The sequence below is a fragment of the Labrus mixtus genome, chromosome 4 (genome assembly GCF_963584025.1).
Source record: "Labrus mixtus chromosome 4, fLabMix1.1, whole genome shotgun sequence".
Lineage (NCBI taxonomy): Eukaryota > Metazoa > Chordata > Actinopteri > Labriformes > Labridae > Labrus > Labrus mixtus.
Genome location: NC_083615.1, coordinates 22,987,850 through 23,010,633, shown reverse-complemented (window position 1 = coordinate 23,010,633; position 22,784 = coordinate 22,987,850). Strand labels below are relative to the sequence as shown.

Genomic DNA, 22,784 nt, shown 5'->3' with positions numbered 1-22,784 from the left:
AGACCTGTTACAGATCCACCTGGACTCTCAGCTCAGAGGTTAAATAATGTCTGTAATAATTTGTTACATATTTATAACAGCTTTCGGACCTGATACCAGTTTTGTTTTTTGATCTGAGAGGTTCAGGGGTTAGACTGCTCAGCTTGACATGTGCTGGACATGACTCCGTCAAAGATGGGAACAATCTCGATATCCACCCTCACACACTCACTGACTTTGATGCACGTTGTCCCACTGTTGAATCGTCAAGTGCGTGAGGGATCGGTCTTAGACTTTTTGAGCCTTTTATGCACCCTGTCTATAAGTGGGCATAGCTGCAGACTTAGCATGAGGGAATTACCCATAGTTCATCGCATTGTGACCTGAAACATATCAATCCCAGGGGAAGCACGCAAGAATGGAACGCCATGAAACACATTAAAAGGGAGAGACGGTAAACAAGCAGGAAGGTGAAAAAACACTCTATTTACAAGTTTATTTATTTAAAACAAGAGAGAGCGAGAAAGAGAGAGAGCATATTAGTCCTGTTTTATACACTATGTATATATAGAAGTAAGAACTTTTATAAGCACCATGGCTGTGAAGAAAGCAAAATCACTTTCAAGTCCTAAAGGGCTCAGAGGGTTTAGGGAGGAAATTGAGCTTCAGTCATACTCGGCGTGTATTTCTAGTGAAGCAGAGAAGAGTGGCGCTCTGGGACGCCTCTGAGACGTACCATGGCACCTCTAGTGCAAACACGGTTATTAACTACGGTGGGCCCGATCAGCTAAACAGGGTGCAGCACAGACGGAAAGCAGCGCACATGCGTGCTGTGAATTCATGGCTTTACATTAATTATCAGTGCAGAATTCCAGAACATGTCGCTGAAACATGCTCAGCGAGAATACATTTTTATAATTAATACTAAACTGGGGATCATACTTTCCAAAACACAGCTCCATTTTTGAATTGCTCTGCACACCACAATATGTGTATCATTGTGTGCATTCCTGTAAATAACATTATCTGCAGTTCATCCAGATAATTTATGATGGAAAACACACACAGAGCAGAGAGTACCATGGCATCTTCAGTGACCAGGCTGCCCGGGTTACCAGAGAGATCCAGATGACTCAGAGTCAATGAGAACAGCTGAGTGGAAGATAACATCTGACTTAGACAGCCAACGCCTGGAGAGAGAACAGAGCAGCACATATGGTGATCTCAATGGAATGAAATATCTGTATGTAAAGGCTACTCTAGGAGATATATGATGTCATGTCTTACCTCTAGCAGTCACTGACACCCGGGACAGAGAAATGTACTTCAGTCCTTCAGGTAGATTCCCAAACTCCTGACTGACAGCTATTAAACCTAGAACAAACACACAAGTGTCTACAATCTACTATATATATGTTAATAAACATGTGTGACGAGTGTTTGGGGCGGCTGTTCATCTCTCAACTGGAAGGGTTCTGGATTCGATCCCCAGCTCCTGCAGCAACATGTCCAATGTGTCCTTGGGAAAGACACTTAACCCAAGTTGCTCCTGCTGCTTTGTCAACGGTGTATGCATGTGTATGAATGGGATTAGTCACTTCTGATGGTAACTTTACATAGCAACCTCTACCATCAGTGTGTGAATGGGTAGGTATGACATGCGGTGTAAAAAGTGCTTTGAGTAGTCAGAAGACAAGGAAAGCGCTATACAAGCTCAAGTCCAATTACCATGATGATGTATTTCAAAAGCCCACCTTTGTCTTCGATTGGATTTCCTGAGAGGTTGATGGATTGCAGTTTAGAAGAGGTGTTCTCCCGTAGCGCAGCAGCTATCTTAATTGCAAAGTCCCTGCAGCAGAATAAAAGGATACTTCTCAATCTCAGTCAGTCCTGTATGCCAGACTTAATATCAGGCTCACAAATGGCCCGCTTACATTTCCAGATTTATCACGTGAACAATGGTATCTAATTCTCTGCCCTGCAGCTAGAACAAACCCTGTTATTCAATGTCTTTTGTTCCATTTCCACTTTTGTTCAAATGTAAACATTCAAATCCTCATAAAATAAACAAAAACAGACTGGTGCCCAAAAACAGCACAATATTGGAGGGATTTATTGTTTTCTAAATTGATATTCATGTGTGTAAGTATAAAATGAGTCAGCTGAAGAGACACAATCCTCTTAAATAGGAAACCATGCAACACATGACACAAGACTGTCCCAGAATCAGCACAGTAACAATGACACACTGCAGTGCATGAATGCATGGATGATGTAAAGATATAATCATGTGAAATAGCTGATCTGAATGGATGTTTTTCTTAACTCATTTTGTTGTTTGGGGATGGAGATGTGCTGATTATAACACAAAATGACAAACTCAGGCAGTGCTTTGACCATTTGGTTATTTCCGTAGATTGACATAGTCTTCTTTATAGATGAGGTAGCACCAGTGTTTCCCCTACCATTATATTAGGGGGGCGCACTTAAAGTTCCTGTGACTAAAACTGAATACTGATGCCTCTATGTGACTAACAGGCACAAAGAGGACCATTAGCAACAAGAACGTATACTTCTATATGGTTATTTTTAAAGCCTGTAGCGGCTGTCATCGAGTTAGTGTCCAACAAAGTCATTAACAATTAGCTGAAAAGATTTACAGTGAGTGATACGTTTGACCACTGAAAGACAGCAGGAGCATGGTTTGTGTCAGATCACACTACTCACGCATGTACAAGAGACAATCAGTATAGAGAGCAGAAAAAGAGCATCTCTATCTAAATATGCACAACTATAAACTCATATAGATTTCAGCAGGTAGTACAGTCAGTCTTCCAGTGTGGGTTGGAATGCACTTTTAAAAGTCGTATTGAGGGAAGCAATTGTTAACTGTGCCCGCTTCCCTTTCTGAGTAAATGATCTATCCTTCTGAACCGACTTTCACACGCACACTCACGGTTTGAGTCCGCAGGCCTCCAGAGACAGCTCCTCAAGACCAGAAGATCTGGACAGCAGGAAAGTCAGCTGCTGCTGGACGTCTACTGACTGAAGCAGGACAGAGAGAGACACACACAGTCTGAAACAAATGATAAAGTCTGATATTACGCATTTTCATTTTTATGTTTCAGTGTTATGTGTGGAAACTGTGAAGCGCAGAGAAATGTTGTAATAAAACTGCTAGAGATTACTGCTGTATGTGTGAAGGTATAATATACACAAATCCAAGGACCTGTCAGGGGTGACCTCTTCATCTTCCTTTGAATGTACCATGTCTCATTCAATTTCAAATATGACTGCTTCAGAGCCTAGCAGAGCGAAGCTGAATGAATCCAACTTGCCCTGATGCTGTACTTCCAAGCTCTTCGCAATCTAATGCATATGCTGGGTACTTTCCTAGTTTAGAGGACATGTCAAGATGTTTTCAAATATATCGTATATAGATCTTTTATAAATCTCAATACTCTACCTTTCATCTTTTTTGTATTACGACATAAAATGCAGTAAAGTATCTATTTGATTGCAGGACTTATTTTTGTCTTTTTGAACATAATAAACTGGCAACATTGTGTCATTACAGTAAGATTATAGTCTTACTGTAATAATAATTTCAGTAATAAAACGTATGGCAGCAGTATCATTTAATAAGATGGACAACAAGATACAGTCAGAGGAAACACCTTTCCTAATAATTTTTGAACAACATCTCAACTTCCTTTTGGTTTCGTCTGTTTGAAAGAGAGCCTGCCAAAAAAATGTAACAAGATGGATAGTAGACAGTAAAATGTGCCACCACCTGCTCCACTTTCACAAAGGATATTAATGGTCAGAGAGTGTTTATTGATACTGAAAGACAAAAGGTGTACAAATAAAACCCCCCTCCTTCAGTCCTCCTTCATGGAGACCCTTTTTCAAAGAAAGAATCCTAGCATATACTGCAGGAAGGAAAGTAAGCCTTTACATGGGAAGCAGCATTTAACATGGTGTAGGTCTGTTTCTTGTGGGCTAGGACAGGGAAGAGAAAAAGTAAGATACATAAGATCATATGAGTTACCAGTTTGAGCTCCTTGCAGTAGATCTTAGAAAACCAGTGGCTGAAAGACTGAGCTGCAACTACTAATGCCAAGTCCCTGAGAGGAGAGGAGAGGAGAGGAGAGGAGAGGAGAGGAGAGGAGAGGAGAGGAGAGTGGAGGAGAGATTAGAAATGAAACTAAAATTGGATGAAAGAGCACTGTGCTGTATCTCACCTGCTTTCTAAGTGGCTGAAGTCCTGCAGCTTGAACTGTCTCAAGTTGTTTGTGTAGTAGATATTGTCGACATCCTACCAAGACAGGAGAGACTGCTTCAGTGTTTGCATTTGTTTGTTGTAAAGCGTTTCTAAAGTGTAATTTTAAAGTTTGGTATTAGGGCTGTCAAAAGATAAAAAAAATGAATCGTGATTAATGGCTGAATTTCAATAGTTAATCGCGATTAATTTCATATTTAATTGCACGTTTGAAATTCCAATATTTTGCATTTCAAAACTTTTTGTGATGCTCTTATTTTTCATTTTGTACTAACTTAAGCAAAGTGTGTGTGACTTCCTGATTGGATGAAAACCTGCTTTTGTTCATAGAACATTGCTATGGATTGAAAAGTTAATGAAAATAGCTAAAGGGGAAAATAGTGAAATGTTGGGCGTGCATATTACTTTTGACTAATCTACTGATCTGTGAGGGAGTTTTTTTTAAAGTGAAATGCGCCATTCACAGGTGTAGCTGTGTCAATTATTTCCATCACTCTGGCTGCTGGAAGACGGTACAGTTGATTAACTATGGTGCCCAAAAAGGGACAAAATGGCCTGTGATAATGTGATTTTAAAAAATGTACGCATAATCGCGATTAACACACTGATCCTGACAGCCCTATTTGATATACAATGCATATGTTTTATGTATCATTACAGTAGTGTCTTACCCACTGAATCTCTTCTCGAAATGGTATCTCATTGAAATCACACAGAGCAGCATAGGTTTCAGAAAATCCTCCTGAAAATTTTGTTTAAAAACACATTGTTGTTTGGTAGCTGGAAAAGTCTCTGAATCACTGAAATGACAGGTCAAAAAGTTTCTCCAACATCTTAACAGTGACACTGATCATACAGAATAGCCTTATCTACTGTTATAGATAATATCTATACTTATCTATACTAAGAAAAAGCACATACCACAGGGTCCTGGCTGATTGTGGAGCTGCTCTTCTATCACACCTGTCAGCTCAAGAAGTCTCTGCTGCATATCAGGAGGAACGGTCTTCAACAGATTTCTGGGGATTGAAGGGGAAAATTACTGCGTTAGCCAGACATGGTGTTACAAGACACACATTCGACAGTCATTGTGGTATGGAGCGACCTTGAAATGCTGCCTTCATAAAGAAAAACCTTGAAAATTTGTGTTAGCTGTAAATAAGCATTTCCTTTCTCAAGTGCAGAATATATCTGTGGGGTTAGTGTAAAGTGCTTTAAAGTGAGGTCAATGCAGAAGTACCTGAAAATCTGCCTTTTGTTATAAAGGCAGGTGTGTGCAACAAGGTGTCAAAAATAGAGAGGTCTGAGACAATGAGCCTACTTTATGTGTTCAATCACTCAGCCATAAAAGACTCAATCTCTTATGTCAAAACCAATTACAACATGGTTATTATTTGTAAATGAATGTGCTACTTAGAGGGAAACTGAAGATTAATAGTATTCTGTAGTGTGTGGCTATACCACAGCTAACTGGAAATGTCTGGTTCATTCTTACTTTGTACCATAGACTGTATATCTATGCTTTTTACAAACAGGTAGGCATTCATCTACTGGAGGAATTATTAAGTTTTGTGCAAGTGCATTCTGTTCAAAGCCTTTTTTTGCTATTCAAAATTATTTCACAGTTTACATGATTTATGGAAGCGGCTTTCTGACTTTGCTCGCACAAGAGTTAGTTTATAACTTAGCATTTGCTAACCTGTCATGCTCTTCTTCCCAAGCTTCACCTTTTGGTGAATGTCCAACCAATCCAAGCGGGTATCAATTTTCGCGCCATCCCAAAAAAACAAAGATGACTGCCGCTGACATTTCCGACAGCCTACCAAAACCTTTAAACCACTGACACCAACCAACCAAATTTACATATCATTACCTGATTATTACATCAATATAACGACAAGTAGCCCACACACGTTTTCAGAGTAAAAACTGCACAACTTTAGCTTACAAACCTTTCAGTTCACTACCCTAGTTTATGGCGCCGACAGGGATTGCATGACACATCCCCTCGATAATGCTCGACCAAGAAGGTTGTGTTAAACGGAATTAGTTATTTTGAGGCATTCATTATAACATTTTTGAAATAGCTTTTTAGAAGAATAAACATTTGTCTATACTTTCTTGTATGCAAAGTTCAGCATATTTAACAATTAGATCCTGAAATCATATTATTCAGTTCAACATAGTAGCCATTGGCTTAATTAAGGAATTTCTATAAGAAAAGCTTATCACTCGCTTTTTCTACTGAATAGTCTTTTAAATTATGTCCTACAGGCTACTAATGTGATGATTTATGATTGTCTTGATAATAAAATACTAAAGTTATACCTATTCCACAATGTTCAATTAACACTAAAAACTAAACCGATGTATTTTGTTGCAGGGATTTTATTCACAAGTAAGTAAGTTATAGTATAGGTCTATGTTAGGTTTCTTTAGTAAAGCACCTTTAACAGAACAAGTTCACAAAGTGACTCACAATGTTAAATAATAACAATAATTATAATAACAGAAAAAAATGAACAGAAGTTTTTTATGTAGGAAAACCTTGATAGTTATTTTTTTACTACCTATTGTTCAATCAAGTGCTTTTCATTTGCATTTGAGCTAAAAAAAAAAATAGATACTGCAATTCCATCTCTGAATGTATATAGTATTAGCTAGCAACTTAGCTAGCAACTTATCTAATTATTGGTGTGCATTGATACTGGTTGCAGGTGGTGCCATGAGACTCACAGTGGTGAGGAGTCAGGAAAGGTCCTCTTGAGTGAGGCAGTTATGTGACTGACCATGGACTCCAGATCTTCACCATGTAAGACACTGAAAGAAAGAGTCTGCCTCTCCGCTTCCAGGACAATCTGCAGCACAGACTACATGTCAGACATGTTTGATGCTTAGTATCAGCTCAACACAGACTGTAGAGAAATGTTCATTTACATTTGATCACAAACTACAAAATATATATTCTCTTCTCTGTTTTAAATTGCACACGGTGTTATATTGAGTAAAAATTTGAAAAAGGAAAAAGGCTGATCTGAATATTTAACAAGTTACCTCTGTGAGACTGTGAATGTTGATGGAGCGAATCTCCAGGTAGCTGAAAGTGTTCTCCACCTGCACACAGACATGGACACTTATTGAAAACACACTAAGCACTATTTTACTCTGACTCTCAGAAATGATCTTCCTAGAAAAGAAAATACCTACATTTTATTTCACCATTTTTTATTCAATTACCAAAACAAAATGAACATTGTTGATAGAAATTTGCTCCATGAAAACCAGATCACTTTGAGATGTTCCCCTCTGACTTTCTCTGCATATGTGAAAAGTTTTCGAGGTTCCAAGCTGCTGTTAATTCTATTTAAAAAGAATAGTTGATAAAATAAAAAAAAATGAACAGAGGTATACCTCTTTACTGGGCCTTCACATTTATCTTGTGTCAATTTGAAAAAGTCAGAATTAATTTTTTAACATCTCACCCAGACATTTTAATTCTTGTCATAAAATCAACAAAATGTTGGTGGTGTTGTTTGTTTTGTGATTTACCCTGACAGGGTGCTTGTTAATAACCAGGTAGCCTCTCCACAGACTCAGCACCTAAACACAAGGAGAGACAGGACATTAAACATGGGACAGACGGACTGCAGCTCCCTCTGCAGGAGCAACCTGGCTATAACATGTTGCACTTGATGTAAGGCTTTGCACCAGGATTATTATGCTTCAGTAAATTTGTGGTAAATGACATTGAGAAAAAAAATCATGTCTAATCGTGTCAGGTTAGGAGCTTTCATTGCTATTGGTGTCTTGTGTTTGATGACAGGACTTTCCCAACAGCACACGATTTGTTTATCCAACATCTTATTCAATATTGTATTGTATACATATTAAACCACTCACCATAAACCTGTTGACTGATCTTTCACCTGAATGACTGAAGTTCAGAACAACAGGAGTCACCAAACAGACTCTGTGAGGCTTCAGCAGCTCTGAGATCTGATCTACAAACACACACATACACACACACACACACACACACACACACACACACACACACACACACACACACACACACACACACACACAGGAGCATTGGTACACAGGGATATATTTAAACCTGCTGAATAACTGGGACTTTACAAAAATATCACACTTAACATTATGTAGCCTATCAAAGAGTTTCAGTGCTGCTTCCAGAGGTCAGAACATAAAACTGTGATTTCATTGCATCTTCCTGAACACTGGTAAAAACTGCAGGGATATAGTTGCTACATTTAGTCAACCATATTTTATATATCTGAAGCCCAAGAATTATGAGCAACAGCCTTCAGTATAACACAAAGCATTAAAGCACAAACTGAACTGGAATCGCCTAAAACAATGTTAAAAATAAACGTTTAGCCACTATGAGGCTGTTGAACAGGGCTGTTGGAAAGGACTGTATCAGTTTTTTTACAAGGGTTCCTCAAAACTTTGTAACTGCATGAAATAGTACCTGCAGTAAATCATACAAAAGCACTGCTATTTGTTACTTGCGGTGTTGATAAGCTGCTGCTCTCTCTGCTCATAAATCAAACTGTCACTGAGATTTAAAAATAAATTCTGATGTTGAAGTTAAAGGAAAGTCATCTTACCTCGCAGGTTGAGAGAAACAGAGTCCATCCTATGCGCTTAAAAATAGTTTTTGTTTTCGAATTAAAAATGCACTGGGTTGACCTGAGATGATCTTTGGATCCACCAAAGTCCCACATTCAGTCTGAGAGAACTATCCTGGCTGACCACTGACCCGGTCCAGAGTTTTACATCACATGAGTAGAAAGAAAGAATTGATGTAACAGGAATAATTATCAAAGTTTCCCACCTGCTTTCTCTTTTCCACTTGTGCACTTCTGCACACATACGTCACCTTTACTTGCTTTTGTTCTCTCAAACCTTTACATCCTGTTCCATGTTGTGAGTCACTTTTGTAGTGAACTTACAGAGACGAGCAAACTGGCAGGAACCCTTTTAACTGCCTAACCGCCCCCGCACATAAAATCACCACAGTCAGGAAATCTGCACCTTAACACATGAAGCAGTAAGCTGTTTCAGAGGTGTCACTGTCCTCCATAATGTGATCACAGATGTTGGAAGACATGAACGCAATAGAGAAGAGAATCGTATTTTTTGCTCAGATTTCAGCTCAGAAAATCTAATCTTTAAGACTGAACAGGTGCTTGTATAATTAGTTAATACACACTGTGATAATATTTTATATATGTGATAAACGCACAGCTGGTGAGAGGCTGTTTCATTCACCTTTAACCACCAGGGGGCATTATAACATGCAGGAAAAATTACACTTTTAACTCAAATATTGACCTTGATGGGGCTGACTATGCTTGATGTTGTGATCAAGTAAAAGTTAAGATATAAATCTTCAATCACAGATATGCTACGCTAATACAGCATTAGCTTTGATTTCAAAACCATAATGACTTCAATGTACACTAAGCTTGTCATCATTTAAAATGATCAACTGCAGTAAATGGCTGTTCCTTCTATACTAAATTGGACATTTTGGGTCATTTTTATTTTAGAAGTTGGAGATAGAGGTTTTTAAACTACATGACTGTCTAATATTTAAGGAGTAAAACCTTTAATCTAAAAAATAACTATAGCTCAGATATATGACATAAAGATACTTCATCTGTATTTACCTGTTGCGTAATTATTCTTGTAACGTAACAAGTTTGTAATTATGTTCATTTATCAAAATAATTTCAGTCTTCAGATTTGTGTTTATCTGACGACCTTCGCTCTGCCATTTCTTTACAAAGAAATCTGTTGTTTTTTTTTAAACAGCTTATTGTTAATTACTTAGATGGGCTAAATGATGCAACAGGTGATATCTAGAGTCCTGTAGCTACAATGATAAAATGTAAATATGTAGCGTACTCTCTTTTTAATGAAGGAGCAGCAGACGTTATATATTCTGGTACAAAAGCAAACTTGATGACTCCTACAAGACACTCACTATTTCCTCTAGCTTTTACACTTTGTCGTGGGCTTTAACGGATCCACAACCTTTCAGTAGACAGACATTACTACATTAGATGGTAGATATTTAAAGCATGTTAGATCCATAAATGATCCATCAGTAATCAGCAGCGTATTAGGGTTATTGGCGTAAGATTACTGCAACAATAAATGCATCAGGGTGTTATTTTTATCACTATCATTCACCTTCAGCAGGTGGGCTATGATGTGTCAACCTGTAAAATGTAGGCCTGACTGATTAATCCTCCAACCATCATCACACCTCTGCCCCAGCAGCAGTACACCTGCTGGAAAGAACAGAAGCAGTTATGGGCCCATCAGATTGATTTTTATTTCTCATCATCTATACAGAGATTCAGTTTCAGAATGACAGGACAAAGGTTCCATCTGGCTTTCAAACAAGGGCGTTTCACACCATTCTTAAACAGTTCTCTCAATTCTTCTGCTGAATCAAACAAGGGTTGTGCAAACTAAAAACAAAGATACTGCAAACACCCATCTTCCATTCGTGCTCCTGAACAACATGATAGAATGATAATGCAAAGTTTCCTTTTTTTACAGTCACATTTTGTTTCTGAATGATTCATAGAAAAGTGACAATTTGATGCGTGAGCATTATTTTCTTTAGACTTAAACCAGCCTCTAAAAACCATACTGTATGTCTGTGGGTTTTTACAGCATATTCTGGGCTTATACAGTTGTAAAAGAAAAAGAAAAAGGTTCTAGCTTGTTTTATTAAAAGGAGGAACACCTGAACCAGCTGGACTTCTGAGCATCCAGCAAAGTTGGAGAGATGATATTTTTTCAAAGGATGATTGCTTTGAATTTGGGCTGAGATTGTTTTTTGTTCTTACAGAGCTGAACCTGATAGCCAAACAAAGTCATGTCGCACAAAACAAACCACAGCTTCTTAAAACAGACCTCCTTTCAATACCAAAGCCTGTCAGAAAAAAAGCATGAACGCTGCTTTGTTTTTTTAAAGGATGTTACCACTGAACTTCACTCAGTATCCGTTTGTGTCTTATATCGTATATTCAGTAATATCTTGTTCCTTTACAGGTTAAACTCACACTTTAAGCAGAAGCAGATGACCCAAATGTTGTTTTATGAAACTGAACTGAACCAACCACAGAGGAAATTGGTGGCAGCTGTAACATGGCCATAATAAGAAGAGTAAAACAGCATCAGAACAGATACGTAATACAGCCAGGAGCAATATTTATCAGACTGGAGAATTGTTGGTTGTGTATTCAGATTTAGGTGGTTAGAAGGTTTCATGTGTGGCAGCAAAGCATGATGGGGATGTAGTACCGGGTATGGCAACAACACATTTATCACAGATATGAAAACCTTAACGTCCCTTTGAACCAATTCATCTCCAAATCTGCCAATAAAAACATTTGAAAGGTTCACATAAGCAAAAAGGGTTTAAACCCAGTATGTACATGCAAACCACCTGCTACAGCTGGTTATATTGATTTGTTTTGTTTTTTACAATGGGGATGAAGGGCTGCTGGTTTTATCTTACAAAGCAATGTTTGATCATAGTAATGATTCAAATAAATAAACATAATTCAATGTTTAAGGGTCAAAGTGTTATTTTAAGCCCTGGCTCTACCTTTTTACACATTGTGGGGTCTGGATGTCTTATAGGCACAAAGTGACAAGAGCCTGTCAGTGGCACAAACCAGCACATTGGTGGACTCAACATTAATATGTAAAAAAGTAGGGCCTAGGGTTCAAAACAACATATTTACCCTGTGATTTAAAGACAAGGAATGTTCACAATTTGCACCTTAAGTACAAAATTTAACAACTTAAATAGGTTCATGAGTTTTCTCTAATAGTCAGGGATCAATCAGTTTAGGAGATGGAAACAATTGACAGTCAGAGGAAGAACATAAATATGAATGACAAATATCTTCCAATAGTCATCAAGAGGAGAAAACAGGAAATATAACTTTATCTTAAACTACATTGGTGCTGGGAAACTGAATTAGGAGCTATGTGAAACGTTTAATTTGAGTGACTGACTGTAGGTAAGAACAAAGATGGCTGCTGGAAGTGTACATGTCAGACACACATGAAGTCATGACTGCCGTTAATTTGACTGCATTTTCCTGAGCTATCAGCTCATGTATTAAGAAAAATTCCATCTTTCCCTTGAGAGAGGCTTTCATTTACAAACTCATAAAATCAAAACAAGGACTGTGTGTTTAACACAGGCAAAGAAGGGAAATCAAACCTTTGGGAAAATAAAAGAGCATCTGACTGAGAGCAGGTACTACGTGTCATTAGGATAAACTACATTTTTTCTATATATACACATATAAAGGCTTGAATTAGCAAAGTCAAGTAGTTGCAATTAGAGCAAGCAGGAAATCAAGGTGAAAAGTGAAACTAGATGTCATAATGTCCCCTTTTGGCAGAGCAGAGGAGAGAAACACTAGCTGCAGAGTGTGTGGGCGGGAACTGACACAGGAAGTGGCTGTGGGTACAAATTAGTAGCAAAATACACAATGATTCATTCAAAAGACAATCAAACTGAAACGAGCATTAAAGAGCAGAGAGAAGTCTGTCGTTAGCTCAGATGATATCTGATTATGATAAGGGAGAGTACACAAGTGTGTGCAGTGGGATCATGTGTGTATATGTGTGTGTATTGCATGATGAAGTATATGGACGTGGAGTATTATGATAAGAGTATTTACATGCGGCTTCCCTTCTTCGTGCATGTCGATTTGTGCAGCCACTGCAATTGAGGCAATGTGGCCACCATGTGGAACATCCGGTGAAGGCCAAAGATGTGAAAATGTTAATGTGTGCTTGCCAATTATACTCAAAGTCCATCTCTGTGTGTGTGTGTGGGGCATGTTCATCGGTCCATCATGCTAAGGATCATTTCTGGTGTCAGGTCTCCGTTGGCAGCTGTCACGGCTGTTTCCTCATTTACTGCCAGCTCCACAGTCTCCACCCCTTCCCCATCAAGCCCCACCCCCTCCACGGTTAGAGCCACACCCTGCTCCAGAGGACTCGTTGCAGAGGTGTCGCCGTCCTCCTTCTTCACTATAATGTTCTCCACTGCTCCAGTGCTCTCATCTTCCACCTGGATGATGGCAGCAGCTACAAAACACAACACAACATCACTCAATTCAGTGCTGCATTCAGGGGTAATAGTTATACAAAGACACCAGACAGCAACACAACAACAAGTGCAGCCAGACAGGGATCAGGTTTAACAACTTACAAGCTACAACTTTTTTAACTGTCTCTAGAAATAATGAAGATTTCCATCTCACTTTATTTTAATGACATGGGAAAACCCAAACCCAAAGTATTCATTAACATCACGATAATAACAGTAATTTGTTCATTCATTTTGTTTAATAAATGCGGTCATATTCTCACCAGCTAAAGGTGTCTTGGTAGCCACTCTGACGGGCTTGCTGGGTGTTGGAGGTTTGGGGGCATTCTTTGGGGGTCGGCCTCGTTTCCTCTTCACAGGTGGCTCATCAGGAGCCGGCACCGGGATGGCGGCAGGGGCCTGGTCCAGTTCCATACTATCTACCTCCTCCTCTTCTTCTTCTTCTTGTAGCAGTGCTGCTTCCTCCTCACCCTCCACCTCTTCCTCGTCGTCTTGCTCAACATGATCCTCCTCTGAATGCAACAGAGAAAAGCACAGACAGGCGTCAGGAATGTGACAAGCAAAGGTGTGAAAAAAGCCTTAACCCTGATCAGACCAACTTCCCAGGACCTCAGGTCCCCATAAATATACTAGGTTTAATTCTCACCGCTATCATCATCATCTCTCCTGCTCCTCATCTTCCTCTTTCTACCCCTCCTTCCTTTCTTCGGGGTTTCAGCTCCGTTCTCAGTCTCATCCACCTCACCGTTGCAGTTCTCAGAATGGCGAGCCATGGTGTTCTGCAAAAAAAAGAGAAATTAGATTGTTGAAGAATTGTATAACTTTAGTCATTAATGCTAAACTTTAGAATTCACACCAGATCTGCGAAATGAAAATGGAAGGGCCATTACCCTGCGAGTGAAGGTCTTGTTACACTTGGGGCAGACAAAGGCGGTGGGGACGAAGTTGGGGTCATGGTAGCGCTTGAAGTGCATGTCAAGCAGCTGCTTCTGTCTGAAGGTCTTTTCACATTGACTGCAGGCGTACGGTTTCTCTCCTGTGTGGGTGCGACGATGCATCACCATGTGGCGCTCCTGAACACAAGAGAATGTTAAACAACGTTAATAACAGACAGAACTATAATGCAATGCTTAATACATGTGAATAAATCATATGGGTTAAAATATATGTCTTTAAAAACAGTGACACTGGCACTGGGTTACCCATTTATTCATATGAAATTACAATTTCACAAAAACTAGCAGCGGGGAACCCAACATAAACATTTTTTTTTTTTTTTTTTTTTACAAAATATTGAGTGGACAAACCTGGCGACAGCAGTAGTCACACATGTCACATTTGAACCTCTTCTCATTCTTATGAGACTTCTGATGCTGGATCAGAGCGTAGCGCTCATGGAAAACGGCATCACAGTAACGACACTTCTTCCCCGTCTCTATGAATGAGTGCTGCTTTCGGAGGTGGACACCTGCAGAACAGCGAGATATACGTTAATAGTCAAAAAAAAAAAAGTGATCTGTGTGTGGTAAGTTTAAACCTTTTTGATTTTTTGTTACCCAGGTCACTTTTCCGTGCAATCACTGTGTCACAGTGTGGACAGTGGAATTTCGCCACATTCTCGGTGTGTTTCTGCAGGATGTGCATCTTCATGGTTCCACTCTGAGTGAAGCGAGCGTGACAGATGTAGCACTCGTAAGGTTTTTCTCCTAAGAACAGGATCGGACAAAAACATGGGTTAATCACCATTACAGGAGTAGACACTCGTATTTTCAACAACAAAATCTGATGACACAATTATATTTTGGTGCCCCCTTTATAAAATCAAGCTTAAAAATGTATTTAAAGGCAATTTAACCATCACTTTACACAGCCTTCATAACCTTCCAATATTATATAACACTGAACTTCTACATCAACCCAATAACAGACTGCAGTTTCCTGTAGCTGTACCATGTTGCTACTGCTTCTAAATCTCCGCAGCTCACAAGCTGGAGGGTCAGCCATGACGATGCTAATGCTAGTGTGAAGCAATGGGGATGTCATTGGAATTGTGGGGATGCATTTGCAAAGGTTTAAAGAATTGGGATACAGTTGTTATCCCAAGGAGGGGTCCCTTAACTGTAATTTGTTGGCTTTGGGCAATTTTGCGGTGAATGTTGAACCCTGGTTACTGTTCTTATTCATTTTTCCAATCTGACAGGGCAACATGAAAAATGCAAAGGGATACATAACATCAGTCTAGTTTGACTTGATACATGTCAAAATTATAGCTCAGAAGTTGAAAGTAAATGGAAGGTGATGATAAGCAAAAGGCTAAAAGTCCTTTCTTTTTCATTGGAATTAATTATTGTGTAAGGAAGCTACCAAATGAAAACACATTAACAAGAATACATAGACAAAATGTTAAACAACTATAATGTTTTAGTCCTTCATCTCTGCTAACTGAAACATGCCACTTTATCATTTATCCTGCCTTTGTTAACATAGAAGAGCAGTGCAGGGATAAGTTTTACCTGAGTGTGTCCTCATGTGTCTCTTAAGCTTGTATGTGTCTCTGCTGGCGTAGCTGCAAAGGCTGCACTGGAATGGACGCTCACCGGTGTGGGAACGAATGTGACGCTTTAGTTTGCTCACCTGCATGAGATGCACACAAACACAGAGAGTCATTACAAAAAAAATTGCAGCACTTTCTGTATCTGAAACCTATTTTAGCTTTGAGTGCTGGCTAAAAAATTATTAATCTCTTGAATTTCTCGATGAGAACACATTTATGGAGAACAGCCGAAAGTGAAATCAGGCAGTAGGAACATAAAAGTCTCACCTCCACACTAGCATAGTCACACATGGAGCATTTGAAGGGTTTCTCATGTGTGTGTTTGTAGCGACGATGACGAACCAGCTCTCCACTAGTCACAAAAGCCATGTCACAGTCTGTGCACTTGTGTGGACGAGTTCCTGTCAAAAGAAAAAACAACAAAAGTTCAATACTTGTACTCGTATGGTCTAGTTGGGAGTCTTACAGTGGTATGAAGTGGTCCAGTAGGTCAGTACCAGTGTGTGTGTTGAGATGGTTCCTCAGCAGGGTGACCGTCCTGAAGGCTCTTCCACACAGGTGACACTTGTGAGGCCTTTCGTCCGTGTGGCTCTTCATGTGTCTGTCCAGGTTGGAGCGCCGAGGGCAGGTGTAGCTGCACAGCTCACACTGGAATGTCTTCTTCACTCCTTTAACACAAAAATGACAAGACACAGACCACAGAGTTAATAACAGTCACTGTCTCAAAAAACTCAAAAACACTTCAGAATCATAAAACGTTTAGAACAGACTATAATTTCAAGCATTACTTTAACCGACTAATGTGGACAACAGAGTTCGGTAAAAAAAACTAAAGATGTATTTTATTTCCAAACAGTCCCACAGTCCAAAAAACTAACTCTGGATAATAACAGTTAACTGTTTACCAATATCGTATTTAGGAATGTGATTGGCACCAGACAAAAAAAAGAGTGAGATTCCCATCCCTCCTTATTGCTCTTGTTCAGATTAGAAGAGACGTCTAGTAAAGTCGGACAAAAAATAGTGAATGTTGCCTCCGTCTGTGCAGATTTTTTTTTTTTTATACAAGATATGAGTTTGAACCCATATTCATTGTTAGCAGTAACTTCACAGCATTTCATCTAAACTATGTAAACCTCAACATGGAAGCAGTTCAATTTACCTAAAATGCTGTGATTAAGGTTGAACGAATACTAATGGCCAATACGAGTTCGTTTTGAAAAGGGTAATGCAAATTAAATCTTACAAAAACAATGACAGAAAGTTTGCATCCTGTCATACTGTCAATCAAGCACACGTCTTTGTCTCACCTTTCTTCTTGATCTTGGTGGGTTTCGGTGGCTTCATGTTGCCCACAACCTTCTCAGCGTTTACCTCAGACAGAAGGCCCTCCTGCTGTTCTTCTTCAAAGTCATACACACTGACATCCATGTCTTTGTCTCCTTCAGCATATCGAAGACGACTCTTTTTACCCTGGACACACAGCCAACCATTAGACCTCATCACTAGCTGACATCAAAGCTCTACCTTTCAACATGTTACCGTTTCACATCCACAACAACAGAGACTGATACCAAACAACTATCTGACCTTTTTGGTCTTCTTGATACCTCCAATTGGAGGCTGATAGTCTGGGTCTTTTGACCAGGTTGGGTCTTCGTTTGGAGGTTGCATGGGCTCATCCTCCCCTTCTTCCAGGAGCTGGTGGCTACCCATCTCATCTTCCTCTACAGGGTGGACAACTCCTCCCTCCTCCTCCTGCTCCACTGTCTCAACCTCCCCATTAGCACCAACCTTGACTACCTATAAGAAATATACACTTAATGTTTAGTCAGTTAACCACCATGAACAAAATAATGTGTGCATTTCCTCTGTAGGTACAAAGGGTAGAGAGAAGATATCAGAAGTCCCAAGACTGAGGAACTTTAACTTTCAAAACCAATAATAACGCAACTCAATATTTATTCAAAATAAACCTGAATATTTATGGAAAGATATTCTAAATGAAAACTAGTAAGCGATGCCATTGCTTATATCCAACGCAGTTTAACATTTTTAAATCAGAGTTAAAGCTCTAAAAATCGAGCTGGTCTGTATACCTGGAAGCCTTCAGGCAGTGGCAGGGTGTGGCAGATGACTGGGTCTCCATCCTTAGGCATAGCAGTGGTGTCTACATAAGTGCCTTGCTGCAGGGCCTCCACAGTAGTGGCAGAAACAGGAACCTGGACCAGCTGGAGCTCACCAAGACCCAGAGCCGCCTGTTCCTCCATGTTTACCACCTGAAGACAGACAGAGACCCGACGTCAGCACACATGTGAAGGGGAAATAACGCACCGTGCGTTATTGAGACAAACTCAACACCACGATGTAAAATGACTTCAGAAGCACTCACCTGTAGTGTGATGATTTGAGTCTGGTCTACTGTTGTTACAGTTGCTTGGTGCGCAGAACCTGCTACTCCTCCAACAACACCCACTGTAGTAGTTGAACCGCCTACTGAAGCATCTATCACCTGCAGATTCACTCTGAATTAATTGACTGTTACAATAGAGAAGAACACCCAACCCACATAAAGCATCTTACATCTAAATGATTTTATTCTTTACAAAACAATCATACCAAAACAATCATAAAGCTTCTAATTGTGAGCTTACCTCTGTCTTCATCTGTAATAGGGTTGGATCCAGCGAGTCCATAACCATCATTTCAACCCCCGCTCCCCCTTCCACACCAACCCCCACTGCTGCTTCCATCAGCTGCTGTTGGCTCGCTACCATTCCATCTCCATGACCTGAAACACAACATTGCTGAGAGTCAGATAGTTGAACAGTTTCTACATAAACCTGAAATGTGAAATAGACAACAGTGTTACACTTTAACAAATCGGTTGATGGATAATAACCTTGCTCGAGGACCACTCCAGCTTGTCCCTCTACAACGCCCCCCGCCTCAGCTGCCTGCTGGAGGAGATCAGCCACCATTGCATCCTGGCTGTGAACGGCCTGGATGGAGGGAAAGTCTTTGGAGGGGACCTCCACCACCCCTACACCCTCTGTTGGCCCTCCGTCCATGTTGGGTAGGAACTGAAATATTATGCAGGATAAAATATCATTAAGCAGTGTGCTTTTTGTTGAGTCCACTGGAAGCAAGTTTGCTTTATGACTAAGTAGAGTTTATCAGCAAGTTTTAAAGGAGCAAAATGTTAGAGATCTCCTGAATTAAATCACACTATGTATATATATTATATATTTCATAAGCCGTTTTCACAAACACACTCCTGAAAATACCTAAATAATTTCAGGAGGACTGCTCCAGAGATTTTTCTGACCTGGCTGTTTACATTGGCTCCTCACAGTGGGAGACTATCACTGTCAGACTGAAGGGGGACGGGGGTCTCCCGAGGTAAGTAGCGGACGGAGCAACAGAGTCTGCTATTCAACGCTATACTGAGAATATTTGCCTTCATATCATGATACGTGTGGTTTCGCAGAACTGCAATGTCAACCAAAGAGCAGAGAACAACATAATGCAGCAGTTCAATAACGTGCATGGAGATCGTACCAGTCATGGGCAGTCAGTCAATGCACTGACTCCAGTCACAGTATGTAAACATCACCCCCCCTCCCATTGGCTTGAGGTTAATTCTTCAGAGAATATCCTGCTGTGTTCTCACATCAGCTCACTCAGACTTGCTGAAGAAAAAATACTAGGGATCTAGCAAGAGAAACTCCGAGTGAAGTCTGAGTGAAAAATGGGACCATTTGCGTTCATTCATAAAGCTCCTCCTGGAAATATCAGGAGTTTTTCAGGAGTTTTCTGCAAGTGTTAAAGCCCCAATATTAAGCTAAGTCTTTGTGAAACAAAAAGTAAATTTTCCTGGTTTAAATCCAGGGTCCCTGTGTTAAATGTTAATAAAGCATTAAATGAGCATTTGTATCTCAAAATATCTGTATTTTCTCTACCTGTAAAACGTTTCGAATGTCTGATGACTGGTCCTGCCCTCAGCGGTGTTCACTAACTTTTTGACCAATTAAAAGTGTCCCAAAGTTATATACCGCCTTCTAACTTGTGATTGATTCTATCCCGGTTCAGTTGAAAATATGTCACGACAGCAATTTGGTACTCTTGAATTTCGGTTTCATAGACTAGATGAGGATGAATACTAACTGAACACTAGATCTTTTTCTTTTGACATTCACTTCTTACTTCTTTTTTGCTTTACTATGAATACTGTGAAACAGTTGGTGTATTTAGGGGGCTGTGGCATACCAGAGCAAAGTGTAGTTTTAAACAATTTCAACTTAACTCTACTAGTGTTACCTGGAACAGCTGATATAAATTGACTGTTATCATGATTTCTGTAGACTGGACTGCAGTCTGCAGGGTTGTAATTGCTGCTGAAAACCCTGAGCTTTCCTGATTCAGATGCCTGCTACTCACTGTCCCTGCCAAGCTGAAGAAGGGAAGAGGGACATGTTACACACTTCCATATACAGACATGTTGACTGTAACAGACTGCAGATATTGTAAACTGTTCTGTTCAACACATATCTGCTCACCCCGAGGCTTCAGGCTGCTACCTGAAAGTCGACCTAAAGAGGGGAGGGGGTACAGATAATCAGTGAGATTTCACAACTTTCATTGTATTAGGTAGATAAATGTCTCAATGAAGGACATTCAAAAGTCTTCTTAATGTTTTCATTTTAACTGCATATAGGACAAACAACATATAATGGTACACAAGAAACAAACAATAATAATGCAGTTTCAGGCAAAAATGTAGCCTCTTTGTTGTGTAGTTCAAGCACCATGTTTTTAAATGTTGCTGTGTTATTTGTAAGAAGTGAAAGAAAAAAAATTCAGAAGCCAGAAAAAGAAAATGTTTAATTTTAAGGTTAAAAAAAAAACAATGATCATAGCAGGATTTTCACATTTAGTACCAACAGTGATGCTGTACCTCACATGATATCAAATAGCCTTTTATATTGTTATAGTGTACATAATTATCTGACAATGAGCAGTAACCTCTGGATGATGATCCAGGTTAGCACGTAACATGTTTGTTTGTTCACTAGTGTCTATGTTACTAAATGAGCCAGAGAGGCTGTTATAAAGGCCTCCTCCATATACTCTTAAAAGTACAATAAAATTACCACAACATGGCAATGATACTGAGCAACCAGACGGGCAGCTGTTGCCTCCTCACACAGCAGATATATAGCGGTATTTTTGTAGCTCTCCAAGCCGAATCGTAGAGGGAGCTCTCTGCTATAATATATATCTGAGGCTATGATGCTCTAGGTGGGCTTACAATAAGAGACAAGCGGGAGAAGGGTGCAACAACAGCTTCGACCACGGAGCTATGACAGGAACATTTCAAAGAAAAAGAGATACTCCCCAGTGGAAGATGGCTGATTTCAGGACCACACACGCCGCGTTATTTGTTGTTCGTGAATGTATCGTGATTACCGAGGATGGTTTTTCTCTGACTGCTTCGTCACTGTTTCCGCGCTGGCCTACATGTTAGTGATGTGTGCATCTCTTCACAAGCTGACTGCGACTAAAGTAGACGTAGAAAAACGATGCAGCTGAATTAAACAACAAAACCAAAAGAGAAGTCTGCTTATATTTGCGGAGTCTCTTTCAGACGTAACGTGACTAAGGGCATTGGGGTGGGGAAGGGCCTTTTCTCTTGGCTGACCTAGCCTCCGTTAGCTTAACATTGTTTCTTCTATCTATCGGTAATTCAACGCGCTACACCTCCCGAGTAACTCCGTGTTTGTGTGCTAAAACGTGACTTGTGTGTTACTTTGTAATCCAGTGGTGATTTTATCGTGCACGTAGACGTGTTTGTTTGTGGGGACTTTGCCTTCTGTTGCCTTCACAAGCTAACATGAGCACTAACTTAAACCCGCCAGTTTCCATGTCGTCAAGGCTGCAAAGACGGGAAACAAAGAAGAGAGAAAATGGACGCCTCGGCCTAAACTCTCCAACCAAATCATCCGAGTATCAGTTGCTCATCCTCAACATTATCGCCGTAGTTTCTCTTAAAATAAAGCAGGCTGTGTATATATTTGTGAAAACTTGGGGTTTTTTAACGTATTTAGACGGGGTTTTGGATAACGATAGAGGGAGACAAACACTCTCCGACGAGTTGCCCGGACCCAGAGCCCCATCGTGACACCTAGAGGCCGATTAAAGATCCTGCAAACTCCCCACTTATCAGAAAAGTAGTGATACTTTACCTCTTTTTAGTGTGTTTCTCCTCCCGTTTAACTTGGCCGAAAGCAGAGAGTCTGTGCTACAAAGTTAGAGATGCTGGTGAGAAATGCAGGCTTCTTCGCAGTTTGTTTTAATCCTCTCCCGCTTTAGCAGAGTAGCCTCTGCCACAAAATGGCAGTTGAGCGCTCAGTGCGCCTGTGCGGCCGCTGGGGGGTGGTGTCGAAGCTGCTGCACACACCCTGATTGGCCAGGAGGGGCGCCCCGTTGGAATACATTGAAGCCCATTTATCACAGTGTGGAATAGGGCCGCTTTGAGGACCCTCGGAGATATGATTTTTCATTATACAAAATAAACCTCGAGATGTCAAATGCTTTTAGAAAGAAAATCATGAAACGGAAATGATGTTCTAAATAAAATAATGTATTTTATATGCATCATCTATTAAAGGTCAGGAATAGTTTTAATTAAAGATAAAGTTTATTGATCCCCCATGGGGGAAATTTTTGCATTACAGCAGCTCAAGAAAACAGGAGACAAGAATATAATTATTAAAAATAAACGT

General features: G+C 40.0%; 2 protein-coding genes across 3 annotated transcripts in view; both read right to left on the bottom strand.

The window, feature by feature from the left end:
- The window catches only part of carmil2 (capping protein regulator and myosin 1 linker 2), a 47,637-nt gene extending 38,407 nt beyond the window's left edge, over positions 1-9,230 (bottom strand). The window contains exons 1-13 of the mRNA XM_061036443.1: positions 8,896-9,230; positions 8,162-8,262; positions 7,811-7,861; positions 7,316-7,375; positions 6,998-7,119; positions 5,183-5,280; positions 4,933-5,003; positions 4,224-4,297; positions 4,031-4,106; positions 2,936-3,024; positions 1,734-1,828; positions 1,267-1,353; positions 1,060-1,169 (exon numbers count right to left, since the gene is read on the bottom strand). Coding sequence (XP_060892426.1) covers positions 1,060-1,169; positions 1,267-1,353; positions 1,734-1,828; positions 2,936-3,024; positions 4,031-4,106; positions 4,224-4,297; positions 4,933-5,003; positions 5,183-5,280; positions 6,998-7,119; positions 7,316-7,375; positions 7,811-7,861; positions 8,162-8,262; positions 8,896-8,923 — 1,062 coding nt within the window. The 5' untranslated portion in view covers positions 8,924-9,230. The remainder of the gene's footprint in view (positions 1-1,059; positions 1,170-1,266; positions 1,354-1,733; positions 1,829-2,935; positions 3,025-4,030; positions 4,107-4,223; positions 4,298-4,932; positions 5,004-5,182; positions 5,281-6,997; positions 7,120-7,315; positions 7,376-7,810; positions 7,862-8,161; positions 8,263-8,895) is intronic.
- A 1,376-nt stretch (positions 9,231-10,606) lies between these two features.
- On the bottom strand, positions 10,607-22,419 carry ctcf (CCCTC-binding factor (zinc finger protein)). Of its 2 annotated transcripts, none has more exons than XM_061036442.1 (16): positions 22,245-22,419; positions 18,902-19,082; positions 18,654-18,790; positions 18,392-18,511; positions 18,099-18,278; positions 17,590-17,802; positions 17,310-17,463; positions 16,497-16,667; positions 16,267-16,400; positions 15,959-16,079; positions 15,002-15,151; positions 14,753-14,913; positions 14,336-14,518; positions 14,092-14,224; positions 13,709-13,957; positions 10,607-13,423 (listed from the first exon to the last, which is right to left on the bottom strand). In XM_061036442.1, exons 2-16 carry the CDS (start codon positions 19,068-19,070, stop codon positions 13,176-13,178), a joined length of 2,523 nt encoding a protein of 840 aa, XP_060892425.1. In that variant the 5' UTR covers positions 19,071-19,082; positions 22,245-22,419; the 3' UTR covers positions 10,607-13,175. The 2 variants fall into 2 exon arrangements, with proteins under 2 accessions (XP_060892425.1, XP_060892424.1); XM_061036441.1 differs by having other exon boundaries at positions 17,310-17,472; positions 22,245-22,418.
- Positions 22,420-22,784: the final 365 nt, after the last annotated feature.

What these genes read in the sequence shown, in the direction of transcription:
- ctcf (XM_061036441.1), bottom strand. Translation starts at nt 19,070, where the DNA reads ATGGACGGAGGGCCAACAGAGGGTGTAGGGGTGGTGGAGGTCCCCTCC. An exon ending in GTATCAAGAAGACCAAAAAG is followed by an intron (nt 17,473 to 17,589) that starts GTCAGATAGTTG and finishes CTGTGTGTCCAG; the next exon opens with GGTAAAAAGAGTCGTCTTCG. An exon ending in TGCACGGAAAAGTGACCTGG is followed by an intron (nt 14,914 to 15,001) that starts GTAACAAAAAAT and finishes GCTGTTCTGCAG; the next exon opens with GTGTCCACCTCCGAAAGCAG.